Below are 18395 nucleotides of genomic sequence, written 5' to 3'. Positions count from 1 at the left end.
AACCTTTTCTTCTTCTTCTTTCCCATGTTGTGATCGCTGTATCTAATAATAAAAGTAATGGTATACTTCTGCATAATTCAAGTAAAACATGTACACTGAGATTAATTTTAAAGGGGTTCTAGTTAAAATAAAATACGTTTTAAAAATATAAAAACATTTTATTATTGTAGAAAAATTACATTTATTTACATAGAATATAATACAAACCTATTTACATATTTATATATGTATATTAAATACTTTATTTTGCTAAATAACTACAAACTAAACGTCACACAAATGGTGACATAGTACATGTCACACACATCACCAGCATGCAGAAACAAACATTAAATATTATACAAAAGTAACACAAAAAATTATAAACAATACACACTTATACATGTAAATATCACAAAAATTCTCGGTTACGTGGAGAAAAATTCACACATAAACATTTTATTTCTACGGTACATATCACACTGCCACTATGTATATGAAGTCCTGAAGCTAGCACAAACACACTATATGTCAAACAGAAATAATACTAACAAAAAAATATGTGTTTAACACTACAAAATTCTTTAATGTAACAGTTATTTTGTTACACACATTAAATGTCCAGTCTTTTTTTTAATATTTTTATCCTTTTTTTTTTTCAATTTTGCTGGTGGCTTCATTTTTTGTTCATTTCTTTTCTGTCTTTTTTTTTTCATCAAGCAAGTGGAACTCCACTGTCAATCCAAGTTTACACCTAGATTATTTGAAAACAAAAACACAACAAATTAAAAAAACACATTTCACCCAACAAACAGTCAAAATACAGTACAAGAACAGGAAGAATTTTTTTTCACACCACATAATATTGGAACTTGAAACTTGTGACTGTAAAAATCTAGGAACTTGCTTAAACAAAATTTTTAGTTGTAAATATTTTTTTATAGATGATTTGATGTAACATTTACATGAAAAAAAATAACTGGCCAAACCATGAAAGCCTCTCATTTAGTTAATGATTACAAGAACCTTAAAACTACTGGACGCAACAGCAACCCATCAAACAATTCTCACAGCAAAGCATTTAAGGAGTCTGCACATTCACAATTTCTCATCTATAGCAGCACGTCACATCTATAATTCATGGTAAAACATAAATTAGACTCCACTTTTCATTGCATGTGCTCATGTAGAGAGAGTGGTAAGAAAACTAACTAAATACATAATTTTTTCACATTAATAAAGATGTAGTTGCCACTTTAAAATTAAGAGGAAAAACTTAATTCTTTGGTTGTCTGCGTTGTTCAGTCCGCGCTAAGAAATCATCTGTTAAACTGCTCTCATCAAAGTCTACACTTAACGAATTGCCCCCAAGCGTGATAAAAGAGCATGTAGGGCGTAAATAAAATGCTTTTAAGGGAGGGAAAAATGAACTAGAAGGCACTATATATCCTATAATTTGTTTCTTCAAAACTTTACACTTCAGTTAAAATAAAATGTTTGCAAAACACTGTGCCTCAATGAAACTCCTTTTATCTGAAGATAATTTTGCAGCAGGTTGAAATAATTAAATTCAGTGCAATAAAACGAGAAATCACAATATCAACTCATAACAGGCAAATGAGCAAACATACAAAAATTATGTAGAGTCTATTTCATTGGTTCAAGGTAAACCAAGGCATTAAAAAAAAATTCTTTAAACTGAAGCAGGACCACCTGGCGCTTGGGCAAAAGAATTTACGATAACAATCCATTTATTCATGCTTAACTATATTCTGCTACGCTTCACCCATTACTTAAACCGAAATAAACCATTCCAACCACCGAATAGAACAAACAGACTTTGTCATACCTCGAAATAATGCAAAAACATGGGTAGGTAAAAAAGTCACTAGTGGCAACATTACAAAGATGGAAAAAATTTTGATATGTAACTTGAAAACTACACTGAAAAATAAGAAATTTAATTCTTCAAAAATAAGTTGTATGAAAAAAAAATTTTTTTTTTTAGTAAAACAAATTTTTGAATGTTTGCATAACAAATGTTATATCACTAATTTTTTTTTAGAAGTAAAGAAAATATTTAACATTAAGTAAGCAAAGTCGAGTTTAGCTGGCATGCTTGAAATTAATTTTTATAGCACACTAGAAAACCTTGCAAAAAAAATTTTTTTTTATATAAAATTCATTAAGGCTGAGATCATGTAAAATTAAATTAGGTTCTTTTCATTAAAATTCCACTTAATACTAGTTTTAATAGTTCATTAAGTGATTTAAAAATATTACAACTGTACAACCTTACAAATATGTCAAAAATAATTGAGATGGTTGGTAATAAACATAGCTTTCAGTACACACACACATACAAACACACAAAATTCAATGAACTAAAAAAAAGAACATTCATGCACACGTATTCTTCTTTGTGGAATACTAATGTTATCAAAACAATGGAAGATCGGTACAGAAGCTGAAATTAAAACAGAATACAGTGACCTACTAATATGTAGTACATACAGTAAAACTCATTTAAGACATTCACACAATATTTCACATCTAATGTGGTGAAATGTTTCGGTCCCGCCATTTTCTTCATAAGATGTACGTTATTATATACAATGTGAGAAGTTGCCCAAAAACTTTGTTTTCCGTTTAAAAAGATTTTTTTTTTTAAAAGCTCAAATAAATCCACTATTGGTTAGGGGAGATATATACTTCAAGACACATTTTCCAATGTTTATCTATTTGGTCGCAGTTGTGTAGTGCGTATGAAAATGTAGTCAGCGCTAGTTGACATCAAGTTTGGTTACTTTGATATCCGTATAATGCATGCGCATATTGTAGAATACTGATATTGATAGCTTGCCGACTGCACTCTTTCATTGTTAGTGTATACTACAACGACAATTGAGTGTTGTGTAGGCTACACCAGTTCCGTCTCAACATTCAGGTCGGGGTGTTCATCGTCAATTTATTTTAACTTTGATATGAAATTATATATTTTTTGTAGTATTTATTTACTAGTAATGTGGTGTCAACTTAAAGAGAAATTAAACATATAATTATAATATGAGTTTGAAGTGTAAATTCTCTTTTGGAAACTTTTTCAAACACAACCTCAATCTGTATTTTTTTTTGTAAGTTTTCATTCAAACATATATGGAAATAAACAATAAATTTTTCAACAAAAAATTCAACTTTGATGTTGTTTTATAGGCATAGAAAGCGTTATAATTTGTCAATTCATTGATGTATACTTTTTAACAAACAATGAAGGAGGAAAAATTTTTGTTTCCCCATCTAAGACATTTTTGGATAAAGTCCCATGAAAAAAGTCTTAACAGAGTTTCACTGTACTTAAAAACACCACAATACTACAAAATTCAGAAATTTCCGTCCCCAAAGTTAAAAAAAACAATTAAAATTTCAATTTTTCAAAGACAACCAACTTAATCAATACTGCAGTTCACATTCAGCGATACACAGATTCGGCCGCAGCAGAAACCAGTCACCAGGGCCCGGACGATGGTAGACGAACCGGGGGACCACATTGCACGTTAAAAACTGCCCGGAAAAAATATTCTTCTACCTACTGCAACGCAAATTAAATCCCTTTGTTTACAATCCAACCAAAGTTTTCAAAATATACATTTTTTTAAACACAGAAGTACATGTTCTTAAAACTATCTTACGACATACAAATATTTCAAAAGCTTTTAAAATGCGGGAACACAGTTTAGACAATTTCGAGCAACTATCTTCCGCAATAACTTAAAAATCTGGAGTTATATTACTTCCTGTACTCATACAAAACTGTTTTTAATAACATACAACAATTTATACACCCAAACTTTACCATTTCTTTGATACATACCTAATATATCAATAACAAAAAATACCAAAATTTTTAATTGTACTTATCAAAGTTACAAAATTTCAGAGTGGAAGAAAAAATTCTAAGTACATATCTGGACAGCAACAATCGTTAACAAACAGTCTCATTAATTGCTTCGACACCATAATTTGTATTATCCCTCCCAATTAACAACTCAATTTAATGTAAAACAGTAGAAATTATTTTAAAATTTCTTTCCTCTTTCTTAAAAAAAAGCCTTATTTACGAAATTACAAATAAATATAAAGTACATGTGTTGTGCAGCAAACGAACAACAAACAATAATGCCACATTAATGACATAAATTAATGTTAAGACACAAAAATTTTAATACGTACTTGATACTCATCCTTGTAATTAAATATTGTTCATATTTTATATGTAATGAGGACTATCTACGTATCACACATTTAATATAAACACCTCTGAGAATAAATAATTTTACTCAGTTTCCTTTTGTTTATGTCTCTTAAAGTTTTGATGACAAATATTTTAATAAAAACTGTGTTCTATCAACCAGAAATTAAATATAAAATTACAGAAAAACCCCTTCCGATACACGTTTCAGGGAAATATTTAAATTGAGGGAAAACTTTGAACTCATCAAATACATACTGTATGTATTCCTTCTTCACCAAATATTTTACACGAAAGAAAAATTTACTTAATACTGGCCTACTAATATACCATCAACACTCAAGCATTGTGCAACATTTTCTGATTACTCTGCGCTTCTTGATAATCATGTAGTGTGTGCTGACGGGAATTAACAAATCTTTTGCCCGATTAACACAGGATTCAAACTTTACATTATCTTTAGTTTATATGCAACCAAAATTTTTTTAGACACTGTAAAGTTTTTCGGTTATTTTCACTAATGAACCAGTTCATCTATATTGATAAAAATACTACTGATATTTGGCACGTGTGTTATTAACACAAATCGTCACCAAAGACAAGGTCACTACGATGCGGCCACAGAACTAATAATTACACTAGACTTTGTGCATATATGGCACAGTTCCTACTAGCGCTCTAGTGGTGACAAAATATGAAAATTGCCATTTTGTTTGGACTACTTGTTCTTTGCACTCATTGCATAGAAATTCATTAAGTAACCTAAGCTTTAAACACACGGTTTTGAGCGTAATTTTTAGACGGAGATAAACTAATATGATATTTTTATCAGTGACATAAATGTGACACGAAAATAAAAACCAGTTCGAACTTTGTATACAAGACGTACTAAATAGCAGGAAGAAACTAATTTCTGCAATGTAATTCGAGGAAAATTATTGCATTACATCTAATGATACGTAAATGGGACCTAAAGAAAATATTGCATGTGTGCAAACGTAAATACAGAAAACGCAATATTGGGTTTCACTGTATACAAACAATATCACGATCATGACTAAATCAGACTTTAAGTTCTCCAATTATGCTAAATTAATAAGTTCATATTTTTGGTTTTTACTAAACTTTAATCAAGTAATATGAGTTTGTATTAGAACATAAAAAAAAATATTGAGAATACTGGTTGTAACAGTGAACATGTTTCATCATTGGCATGGTTGGAATGTAAGCTTTTTTAAAAAATTAAACAGGTTTTCAAGGGTAACTCTACAGTTCCTGCTAACAAAGGAAATATTTGTACTTGACTATAAAGAATATTAAAAGAGGGGAAAAAAATGCATGCTACTCTTTAAATTCAAAACAATAATCCCCATACAGCGAGAGACCATGAATGCCTACTTTTATTCATATATAACTATAACTATAACGTATAACTTCAGCAGTCAAATTTACAAAATTGTATTTTCTTTACTCATTTCACAATAATTTCACTTGTAACTACAGTGTTTAAGTGCAACTATGCACATATTCACATAGTCTAGCAACATCATTCCACGTAATGCAACTGTTTTGGCCTGTGTATCTGAAATTGGTAATGTGTTATGCAAACTTAAGTCAAGAAACTGATGACACCAAACTATTTACAAATGATCACATGGGCCTACATTAAAAATGCTTATGATTACATCACTCAATCGTTGAAATGACTTAAAATTTTCGATCTACACAAGGTCGTAGTGAAATGCGTACTGCATAGAGAAAAAAAATACAAAGCTAGAACATGATAGAAATGAGAAAACCAACAAAGAAAAAGAAAAACCCCCACTAAAAGAACTAAATAAAAATAAAAAGATATTGCAGACACAAACTACCAATTTAAATACACTAATCAGAAGAATGAAATGAAGTGATTCGATGGTACAGATGAAATACATACTAAGTAAGAGACTGCACATAATAATTATAGCCATTTGAAAAATATATTAAGAAGTCAACACACAACAAGAAACAAAAATTGGTCACAAATGTTTCACACGTACTTATGCTATATTAATTAAAATAACTAGTAAATTAGATACAAATAGGAAAAGGAAAACTTGGCAGTTTCATTCACTTCAGTCTCTACTTCCAAATTAACGATAAGTGATTATTCACTTGGTATAAGAGCATTTACAACAAATTAGTCACTAATTAATTATAAAAGCCAGAAAATAACTGTTGCTAAAACAACTGCAAAATGTTTCACTCTTTCAACATCATTTAAAATATTGATTAGTTCTAACAATAAAAAAAAAAAACAAATTCTAGGGTTGTGCAAATACTATCATGATTATATAATAATAAAAATACAAAAAAGATTAATAACTTTTATAAAAGTGAAACCAGAATTGAAATTCTACAGAATTGTAAAAAGCTCTTTTTTATTGTGTGTGTGTAGAAAAGGGAGCAGGGGGGGGGGGGGGGGGGAGAGAGGAGAGAGATTGTAATGTTATTTAAATCAAATACACAATATTATTTGCTACTTGGTAACATCTAATAATTTTAAAATTTAATTTTTTAAATTGTTATAAAATAAAGAAAAAGTTTATTATTAGTTTAGAGTTCAACTTTTTCCAGGTCAAAATTTGGACATTATTATGAAATTTTACTGAAATTGAAAGTAAACTATATTTCACGTTTGATTTAGGCTGCAGCAAACTTTTTTATTTTCATAATTGTCTAATATTTATCAAAGCACTTACATTTATATGTTTTGTAATAAAGTTTGTCTTATATTCAAGATAGTCTCACATCCGGGGTCTGATGTCACATGCATACAAAAGCACCTTATCCAAGTGTCTTGACTCCCAAGGCATCTTATGGTCGTGGGAGCAGAATATTTGCACAACCCTGTTAAACTCACAAAATTATCTCCAAGTGCTTTTCGAAACCTGGCCTGGTGCAAAATGAGTGAAACTGTATATAAATACAAACTATACATTTTGCAATTTCAAGTCCCGAGACATCTGTATCAGCCGAAGTTGAGCAAACATAGTAAATGGGGACTGAGAAATAGCTAATGCAATTTTTTTTTTTTTTGTAATTCATTACATTAGCACTGTTGAGCAATAAACAAATATTTAGTAAACTAAATACAAAAATCTTGATTCAGACGATACACATTTGAACGTTTAAATATCATCATACAAGCAGTGACAAAATATTTTTTTTCCAGAAATTAATTTATAATGACATTAAAAATTGAGATAGAGCATCAACTGAAAAGGCAGGTTTATTTCCAAGTGCACTGCACACAGAAGCAGTTACACTACCGAGCACGGACAAACTGTCCTCTCCAAATCACACGGCCGACCTCTCCGTGCAACCTTACACAAACACAACACTCAACAGAGTCGTGTTGCTTGGTGCTCGGTAACTGAAACAGAACTGCTGTCAACATAAGCGTGACATCGCAAAACTCTCGAGTATGCACCTGTACAATGTGCCCACACATTCAAGACGGACGTTGCGTGAAAGCAGTACTAGTCCCTACAATACTCTTCTGAATTACAGATCAAAATACCGTGAAACACTTGCAAGACAATCCCTACTAAAAAATTGTTTCTCGCATTATAAGCTCTGATAATTGTGATGACATTACAAATACATGAAAATTTCAGCCTTCTAGCAAGATTTCCTAGAGGTGGATGGGAACGCTTTTTCTACTTCGGGATGGGGTTAGGGCGAGAAAGATACTTACTTCTCAGGATTGGGATCGGTAACAGAAGAAACACACAGATATTTTGTTTCTTGCAGGGAAAAAAAATATTTATAATTAACTGCAAAAACTTAAAAATCACTCTAGTGCATTGCATACATAGATATTTAAGCAGTACTGACTGAAGTCAATGCTGAATATTTATTTTTTATAATTGTAACAAATATGTATGGTACTTAAAAAATTTAAGCTACATACAGTAAAACCTTTTTGTTGCGACCCCATTTATTGCGACCACCTCTCTATTACAACCCGATTTCGAGGAACCGTGAAAAAATTGCCGAAAATCCGAAGATAAACAGACAGAAAATAAGTTTCTTGTGGTGAGTAACGTGTTGCTGCGTTTCTCTTGCCGAGTGCTTCCTGTCGACCGCTGTCAGCGCTTAACAACCCCCATTCCACGTCCCTTTGTCGGCAGGGTGCAGATAAAGGTTTTTGTGGCAACGTGTTTACGTTTAGCTTATTGCGAGTGTCTAGTGTGGTACGCAGTTAAGGCAAAGCTACCTGCTGGATTTCTCTTGATTTTGATTACTATCGGTTGACAATACACAGCGACCGACTGGATGCACGCCCGCCTCGACTTGTTTTAACTGCCGCAGCGATGTTTATTTTGACAGCTCAAGCAATTAATTTTTCCCGTGGGTTGATAGAAAAAGGTCGCTTCACCCAGCATAAAAAAAAAGGCTACGCCACTTATTCCCCGCGCAGGAAACACACTGGCTGCCGTCTGTCTACCCCGCATTTATCTTTCTTCTAACATTCCACGTTCTCCTCTCGCGCGAGCAATAACTAGGGCCACGATTATATGGTGAATCGCGAAATCGCGAAATTTTCCGCGAATTTATATGGAAAATGCGAAAAAAGCGATTTTTAAGAAAAACCGCTAAATAACACCGAAATTACACAATACAAGTCTCTTATATTTTAATGTGAAAAGCTTAATAGTCAAGACTTGCCCGGGTCCTGGTTGATAAGCTGGAAAAATTTCCTGCCTTGCATTTCTACATGCTTCCTCTAATCAGCTTTAGGGCGCCGTCTGGTCAGCGTGTGTGTTAGTGAAGCGGGATGATAAGATCGACGCTCAATGGTAGTTCTAGCGCGGTAAAACCTCTAAGTGCAAGGCTTCTGAACTGGCGCGCAGTCATCTCGTTCCCGTCAGATAACAGTGAAATTTGAGCGGTGACCATAACATTATATGGCGGAAAAATAAAGATAAAGGTGTAATGCATTTCCCTATGATACTTTCAAGAAATTTGTAACGGGTTTTTTACACCTAAAACTTCGAAAACATGTCTTTTAGCCATTTTATCTCAAAAGAACCATTAACAAATTCTTAAATGCTTTTCGTAAACAGACTCCAGTCGGATATATAGTATAGTTTGGAAATTGCGTAGGTTTTTCGTGGCTGTGCGCGGCACACGACTGTAGTTGCCATGCGTCACGCGCCGAGAATGTTGTCCGGCAGGAAGGGCGAGTATAGTTCATTTGCGGCAAAAATGAATACTTTTACGGCCCTGCTAAATTTTTCCATTAAATAAATTTTGAAGTTTCAGTGATTTTCCTTCAGAAATAATGTTGTGTAACTAACAAACAATTTGTATCAAAACAATTAACGGTAAATGGCTGTCGCGGGGGCCCTTAAAAATTTTTCATTTTACCAGAACTGGACTATACAAACCTGGCTTTAGTCGCACACAGTTTGGTGAAGGTGAGGAAGGATGTTGACAGTTTCACATGCCAAAGGACGTTGAAGTAGGAGGGGGAGAGAGACACGATGGTTTGTATGCCTGGGAGGGATGAACCTTGAAGTCTAGACAAGGGAAGGAGAGGTAAGCCGTATGACGTCATGCATCCGCCGCCTGTGCTGCCGCCAGCCTGTCTAGACGATATTCCCGCGCTCCCACTTACGTTGCACAAGCTACTGCTGCCGTATTTTTAAAGGAAATGTCCCATTATTTTTTTGTTATTCTCACATGAACATTATTGGAAATATTAAAGCCGACACAAAAAATACGCTGTGTGTTAAAGTTAACAGATTTTAATAATCTTTCATTTTGTTTTGTTTTAAATTTTTTTTCTTCTGATTTTCACATTTTGGTCAAAATGTCCAATTTTTTGACGGTTCTCGAGAATGTATTCGTAAAATCACTGCTTCGTTAAATCCGGGGTTCGTGACATCGGGGTTCTAGTGTATTTAACTACGGCAAGCAAGAAATCGTACATGTAATCTAACCAGTAAAAATAAACTGTCTATTGACATATTTTCTTTAGAGGTGGCCTGTAGGGCGACGGACTTGTCATGAAGGTTTAAAGCACAGCCGTCTAGCATTGTGAGTGACAGCATCCTGCCATTGTATGGCTGGTTTCTTAGCGAATAGCGGTTTGGGAAAAGGGGTTGGGGGGGGGGGGGGGTTGAAATCAACTGAAAATTTCGGAAAACATCTATTACGACCCCCCCTCTATTCCGACCCTATTCCTGGGAACCGTGAGGGGTCGTTTCAGAGAGGTTTGACTGTATTTCCTTATCAATTATTGGAATAATTACTGTTATGTGTGAACAAAAGTCAGGGGAAGAGATAGGAACAAAACATACCATATTGGTTTCAATAGTATGACCTAAGTCACCAGCATTTGACAAGGTAATCATATTGTTAAATATTTATTTTTATATAGATTTTGTAGATATGTTATTAAAATGTAAAAGTGGGTTTAACTGCCATGTAAAATTAGGTAGGCAATAGAAATTAGTTAACGTGTTTGTATTTACGCAACAAGTAGTTCTGCAAGAAGCGTGGTAAAGAGCGAAAGTGATGTCGCAAAGTGTCTACTGTGAACTGTGTTGGGCGAGCAAGGGAGTTGTCTGGGACCCTTCTGAGTCATGCGGTCGTGCACAATAAATGTACGCACGAAATGAAAATGCAGGAGTGCTGGTGCAATGGATTTGAAATGTGTGTTTCTGCTTAAAGATCTGGCCTGCTTTCGGTGGTGTGCCGGAGGCACGCTTTTTGATGTGGGTTTGAGTTGTGGTTACCGACTTGAGAAGCGAGTAGTGTCTAAAACATTTTTTACGCAGTAACAATTTATATTGTTTGGTAATGAAAATATTAGGCTTCTGCGAATACTGTTTTTTTTATTCGAATCGAATATCGAATCGAATATCAAATTATTCACGAATATCGAATATTTTTCGAATGGAATTCAAAAATTCAGTACAAAAATTATTTTGCAAATCTAAGGAGTCCAAAAAAAATTGATGGCAAACACGGTTAAAAGAAAGATACATTTGTACTGGAAAAATCTTATATTTATATGGAACCATAATAGTGTGGTGTAAAAAACAATAAAATTAAATACCTGGCAATGCATTTTCTCAACACATACAATTTTGGCATAAAACTGGTTATTAATACTGGTGCTTACATAAAAACATGAAAACTTACGTACCTAAGTATGTAATATGTTAAACAAATCCAAATGTAAATAAATTTTCTTTGATCATTATGTATATGTTACACTTTTTAAATTAATTCTTTATCAGTCCCACTTGATGTGCAGTAAAAAACATTCAAAATTACTTACCAAAACATGAACTACATTAAACACTTACTATCAGTAAAAATAATTACAAATTAGGATGGCAACAAACTATTTGTTTGGTATACAATTATAAACTTTAAATAAAACAATCTGGAACTTCTTCAAATAAGTTCTACAGAGAACTGAGAAGCTATCACTTATAATAATTATTTTAAATTATCGTGAAGGAAGGTAAGTTCATCGACATGGTGAGGTAAGAGTAGTTCTCTTCGACAGGTGACTATATTCCCAGCTGTTGAAAAAACCCTCTCACTCGCTACCTGTGTTGAAGGCAGAGCAAGATAATTGGCTGCAACTTTAGCAATTGTAGGGTGAAGGTGGTGGTTTTTCTTCCACCATTCACGTGGATTGCAGTGTCGTGCTATACGTGGTGCTGTTAGGTATGCATTTATTGCTTCTGTTTTGTAGTCATTCTCATCTGCATGTGTATCAAGCTTCAGAGGAAGTTTGTCTAGAGCATCCCATAATGATTCATTCTGTTCTTCTGCTTCACGATCATTAGTCTGAACTTTATCGTTTACAACTGAATCACCCTGGATTTCTTTCTTCAATAGGCTTATTGCATGCATTCTTTCTGCTTCATTGTCAAATAGTGCAGCCTTGTATCTGGGATCAACAATGGTCGATAGACAATTTACATCATCCATCTTGAATAGTGGAAACCTACTACTGAGTGACTTCAAAAGATTTCTCGCAAAAGGGACACCTGTACCATGTTCACTAATATTTCTCTTGACATAATTTTCTGTTGCTGCTTTAAGACAATGAATCATAGGTATTACCATTGACGCTGTTGGGTAATGGTTACCACTGGACTCCTTAGTCGCTTCAGTGAAAGGTCTTAAAACGTTTACCATGCCTTCAGCCAGTCTCCATTCAGTTGATGATAAAGAATCAATGTCTGTATCTGATGAGCTAAGATCTACAGCAATGGCTTCTCTCAAAACTAATAACCGTTCAAACATAGCATACTCGCTGCACCATCTGGTTTCAACATCCTGAATAAGTTGTAGTTTAGGAAGTTGCATGTTTTCCTGAACTTTGTGCAACCTAGCTCTGGCTGTTGAACTCCTGTTGTAATGACCCACTATTTTACGTGCTTTCGATACAAGGTGTGCTATGTTGGTTGTTGAAGTCTTAGCATCCGAGATTGCAAGCTGTAACGTGTGGGCAAAACAGAATCTGTGATGATAATTTGTCCCATTAATGGCAGCTTTCATGTTGGTGGCATTGTCTGTAATGATGAATATTTTTACAGGACTTGGTTCAGTAGGTGCTGGTAAGCACCAGCTTCTACTCATGTCAGCTAACACTCGCTGGAGATTCTCTCCTGTGTGAGATTCATGCACAGCAACATTTCCCAGAGTAATTTCCCTGTACTCAAAGTGATGTAGATAATGGCAGGTTAGGGACATGTAACCATCACCTGCCCTTGATGTCCAGTTATCAGTTGTGAGAGCAACACACACAGGGTTATGCTCTGATGCTACCTCTATCACGTCGTGTTTGAGTACCAACTGTAACTTTTGCCTTTCAGACTGATACAGTTCAGGAATAATACTCCGCGAGAATGTCGTACTTACTGGTATTTGATAACTTGGTTTCAAGTAATTAACTAATTCAACAAAACCTTTTTCTTCAACGAATCTGTATGGGAGATGGCACATTGCAATCATTTTGGCAATTTTTGTATTTATGGTTTTTGCTTCTTTACCTTGTGGTGGTAATTTCATGAAGGTTGATACAGTTTGTTGCTTGCCTGCATTTGATGTTGATGGGGTAGCTGCAAACGTTGTGTCTGACTGTTTCAAAAACTCCTGGTACTGGGCGAAATGGTGATGGGAAAGATGGTTTTTCAGAGATGTGGTTACCCCTAAATCAAAGAAATCTTTTAGCAACATAAGTTTTAATTATATGGGTGAGCCTAAAAAAAATCAAAATAAACTCTTAGGCCTAATTATTTGGTATAATAAAAAACAAAGGTAAGACTTTATGGCATAAAAGCATTCTGTAGTAAATAACCTTCCCCATGGCACAGCTTGGAAAAGTATATAAAATTAGTTATATTTTATGCGGGCCGAATGAGCAAATATTTATTTAAATAGTACTTAGCATTTTATTAAATATACAGAGCCTTAACGGAATTAACGTAAATAAGTCGTAATTTGAGGTTAAGTTATCTAACCTGTAGGTGTTTTTAGTTTCTGTGGACAATACAAACATTTTGCATAACCATCGCCTTCTTCGTAATATTGCCACAACAAACTGCGCTTTCTCTTTAATGTTTTTGATTCCGCCATAATGATAAAACTTTAGGCCATTCAATTGATAATTATATGGAAATTATTTGGATATACGATGTAAACAATTCTGAAAACGTGTTCAATGAAGCCGGGCGCCGAGATATTAACAGTCGATTAATGCCGAGGCTCGAGATGTTAGTCAATATATGGTCGAAATATTGATTGTTGAAATATAACTGCACACGAATGGAAACTTTTGACTTGTAATCGTACAAACCGCCATCGTGGAGTTTGAGAACACACAAAGTTTAAAGTTAACTGTCCGTTTACCGTCAAGCGATCACAGTCCTTGAAGAGAGGCGTTGCTGTGTAAATATTTATTTAATGATACTTTTAAAAAATTATATTCGTGTAATGTACGTCTAATATTGGATGATGTAATGATAAACGTGGTTAAGTCCACAAAGAAAATGAAACCGTAGTGGTAACTATTTTCTTTGGTAAAGGGAAAATCATTAAGTAGCATGTTAAAAGTTAAGTTATATCAAGACTTTTTACTCTAACGTAAAACTGCTTGTATTGAAAGATGGCTGACAGACGTTAGTGATCAAGACGCCCGGTATTATTGATCATAATAATATGACCTTGACATAGAGATAAGTCGAAGTTATAATAAAGATATTATTGGCTTTTTACTACACACAAGGCCAGGATTTATGATGCGATGTTACGTACAGGTGAGGCAGCTAACGAAACGAAATTTCCATAGAACTTCGATAGGTTATTTTCGTATCTGAGAGTACGAATAATTGAAAAAAATATTCGATTCGAAATGTCGATTCGAATATGCAATTATTCGATTCGAATTCGAAATTTTCGAGTACTCGCAGACCCCTAGAAAATATGCGATCTTTAAAAAAGCAGAGATTAGAGATGTTGACAATTCACTAATAATTTCAGTCATTCCTCTTAATTTGCTTTAACAGTGTAAATTTTTTAATATTAAATAAATAGTAAATGTTATGGCCTAAAAACTGTTCAAACCAAAGGGTGTCTTCCTGGAAAAAAAAAAAATTAATACAATTATGGTCATAGCGTTTCTGATGAAGTTTATTTTTAGACATAAACTTATGTTAGGTTATGATTTTTAAATTTTTAAAAGAGAAAAAAATTTGATTAAAATGTGTTATATCACTTTGAGTACATATTCTATATTGCCTAATTTAGCAATGCCTACAGTGTTAATGAACAAGTGTTGAACTTAAGTTTTACAGTTAAGCCTTACGTGTGTTATTAAGACATCATCTTTGTCCGTTCAATACAATCGTTTGCTATGTTGTGGTGGTTATTCTACTTAGATAAAGAAAACTTAATTATATCAGGCTTTCCCCAGGAGAAAAATATTTTCCTTATGTTTGGGCAAGTCGCTTTTCCAGACTTTTATCCCGAGTTTAAGGATCCCATCCACCTCCAGTTATTACTATCAATGCACAAATTTCTTAACTGTCTTATAACAGTTAAAACTATCATCCAAAATTTTTTTTTAATTAGTAACTATTTTAAAAAAAAGCTCACCAGAAACATAAAATATACAAATTGCTTCAATATTCCGGCTAACAATCATACTTACCACTGCAGCTAAACTACACTAACAGCTAATGCACTTCTCTCGACACAGAGTCGAGTACAGGTACAAAGCAACGAGGGCAGCACGCAGAAGAGAAACAACTGCACAACGCGAACGTGCGCGGTCAAGAGGAAAGTGTTGAACGTTACCTGCTCCATGCCAGAGAGCATGGCATTGCGCTTTGACTTCCTGCGAGAGCGCTTGCGCGAGGCGGAGAGGCCCTTGTCCCGGCGGCGACGCGAGTTGCCGGCGGCGACCGGGATGCCCAGCCTCATCTGCACGGGCACCTTCACCGGGGACGGCGAGCGCTGGGCGTGCTTCGATCCTGCGGGCAACCTCCCACCGTGACGGCGTGGACCTCCCACCGTGACCTCCCACCGTGACGGCGCAGACCTCCCACCGTGACGGCGCAGACCTCACACAGTGACCTCCCACCGTGACGGCGCAGACCTCACACAGTGACCTCCCACCGTGACGGCGCAGACCACACACAGTGACGGCGCAGACCTCCCACCGTGATGGCGCAGACCTCACACAGTGACCTCCCACCGTGACGGCGCAGACCTCACACAGTGACCTCCCACCGTGACGGCGCAGACCTCACACAGTGACCTCCCACCGTGACGGCGCAGACCTCCCACCGTGACGGCGCAGACCTCCCACCGTGACCTCCCACCGTGACGGCGCAGACCTCACACAGTGACCTCCCACCGTGACGGCGCAGACCTCCCACCGTGACGGCGCAGACCTCACACAGTGACCTCCCACCGTGACGGCGCAGACCTCACACAGTGACGGCGCCGACCTCCCACCGTGACGGCGCAGACCTCACACAGTGACCTCCCACCGTGACGGCGCAGACCTCACACAGTGACCTCCCACCGTGACGGCGCAGACCTCCCACCGTGACGGCGCAGACCTCCCACCGTGACCTCCCACCGTGACGGCGCAGACCTCACACAGTGACCTCCCACCGTGACGGCGCAGACCTCACACAGTGACCTCCCACCGTGACGGCGCAGACCACACACAGTGACGGCGCCGACCTCCCACCGTGACGGCGCAGACCTCACACAGTGACCTCCCACCGTGACGGCGCAGACCTCCCACCGTGACGGCGCAGACCTCACACCGTGACCTCCCACCGTGACGGCGCAGACCTCACACAGTGACCTCCCACCGTGACGGCGCAGACCTCACACAGTGACCTCCCACCGTGACGGCGCAGACCACACACAGTGACGGCGCCGACCTCCCACCGTGACGGCGCAGACCTCACACAGTGACCTCCCACCGTGACGGCGCAGACCTCACACCGTGACGGCGCCGACCTCCCACCGTGACGGTGCAGACCTCACACAGTGACCTCCCACTGTGACGGCACAGACCTCACAGTGACCTCCCACCGTGACGGCGCAGACCTCCCACCGTGACTGCACAAACCTCCCACCGTGATCTCCCGTGGAATAGTTAGGGGGAAACTAATTTTAACCAACCATTGCAAATGTATTTTTCAAAAAAAAAAAAACTACTTTAGATATATCTTATACTGAACCCTACAATCAGACCTTTATTAAGACAATAGTATCTATACAGGAAAAGTTAATACAATCTTAATCTTACAGCCAAGAAATACCTGATACAGCAAAACCCCTTATTTGCACTTTTCATGGGGACAAAGTAAAAAAGTGTAAAAAGCGGGAAAGTGTAAATAAAGGGAAAAGTATAAAAAGGAGTACAGTTTACCTTATTTAGAATTTTTTTCCTTTTGTTTAATAGCACATACTACAATGCAGGTACAAACACACTAACAACAAATTTTACTTTAGTATTTAATCAATTATTAATTTACCACATTTGACAAAAATAAAAAAAGAATGAAAGCCAAAATGTTTTTCTGATTACTTCCTAAAAAATAAATTTGAAATTTTCTTCTGCTTGCTTTTTTGGCTGTTCAAGGAGATTATTTGCCTCTCCAAATTATAAATACAGTTGCAACCGGCAGGGTTTATAACAAATACGGGCTACATACACATTGCTCACAGTAAAAAATTTTTTAAGAAAAGGCCGCAAATTGATGAATATTTACCGTCAATAGCGCGCCAAACGCGGAGAAAGGTCATTGTACTCGGTCAGCTGCTGTAACGACGCGGCGGCGCATGCGCACTCTATGCTCCGCCCAGACTCATGACGCCATCAGCCGCCAACCAATAGATGCGAGCTTAGCGGAAAAAAATATAAGCTCCACCTCCCGTGTACCAATTTTATCCAGTTCTAATACCAGTTTATTGGTATACGCACCAGTTTTCTCGCTGCCGTGACATGTTCAAGTTTACGTTTATCATGATGTCTTGATACCAATAATTAATTATTTACGATCCCCAGAAATAAATGGTTAGTTTAAAAAATATGGCGTCAACTGTACAATACTTCCCAAATTATAAAAGACGTATAAAACAGTTACCAAGACACCGCTCATTTTATCTTGTGAAGTTTATGTCTCGTACCAGTATTTCGGCTAAGTTGTGACATAAATACAGTATCAGAACTTACAAGCAGCCATGTTTGTACATTCATGAGTTTACGTTTTTCCCTCGTGCATTTTAGATTGTCTCCTGCTATAATTACTCGTACTTTTACACGCCTAGGCTTAAATTATTACATGTTTAGAAATAAAAGCAACTTTTCATGTTATAAAATATGTATATTTTGCTATTTAAAATGTTCATTGCCTACTAGCTCCACGGTATTTTCTGGTTGTTTATGGTTGTTCGTGACGTAAATAGCGGGATTGATTCGATTTTTGAGACGTAATTCGCGGGAAAGTATTGTATTGGACTATATGGGAACCAAACGGGACCTGAAGAATATAGTGCAAATAACGGGAAAACGTAAATAACGGTAACGTAAATAAGGGGTTTCGCTGTATAACATTTAATTTGT

The 18395-nt window shown here is 36.3% G+C and overlaps 1 protein-coding gene across 2 annotated transcripts in view; it reads right to left on the bottom strand.

The window, feature by feature from the left end:
- Nucleotides 1-538: 538 nt before the first annotated feature.
- The window catches only part of LOC134539439 (serine/arginine repetitive matrix protein 2-like), a 32479-nt gene continuing 14622 nt past the window's right edge, over nt 539-18395 (bottom strand). The window contains exons 10-11 of one of the 2 annotated variants that reach the window (XM_063381477.1): nt 15602-15777; nt 539-733 (exon numbers count right to left, since the gene is read on the bottom strand). In XM_063381477.1, coding sequence (XP_063237547.1) covers nt 728-733; nt 15602-15777 — 182 coding nt within the window. In that variant the 3' untranslated portion in view covers nt 539-727. Of the gene's footprint in view, nt 734-13266; nt 15778-18395 lie in introns of those variants that run through there. The other variant, XM_063381476.1, reaches the window with a different exon arrangement.

Source organism: Bacillus rossius, chromosome 15, assembly GCF_032445375.1.
Source record: "Bacillus rossius redtenbacheri isolate Brsri chromosome 15, Brsri_v3, whole genome shotgun sequence".
NCBI lineage: Eukaryota > Metazoa > Arthropoda > Insecta > Phasmatodea > Bacillidae > Bacillus > Bacillus rossius.
The sequence above is the reverse complement of the archived record's forward strand: the minus strand, read 5'-3'. Positions and strand labels throughout refer to the sequence as shown.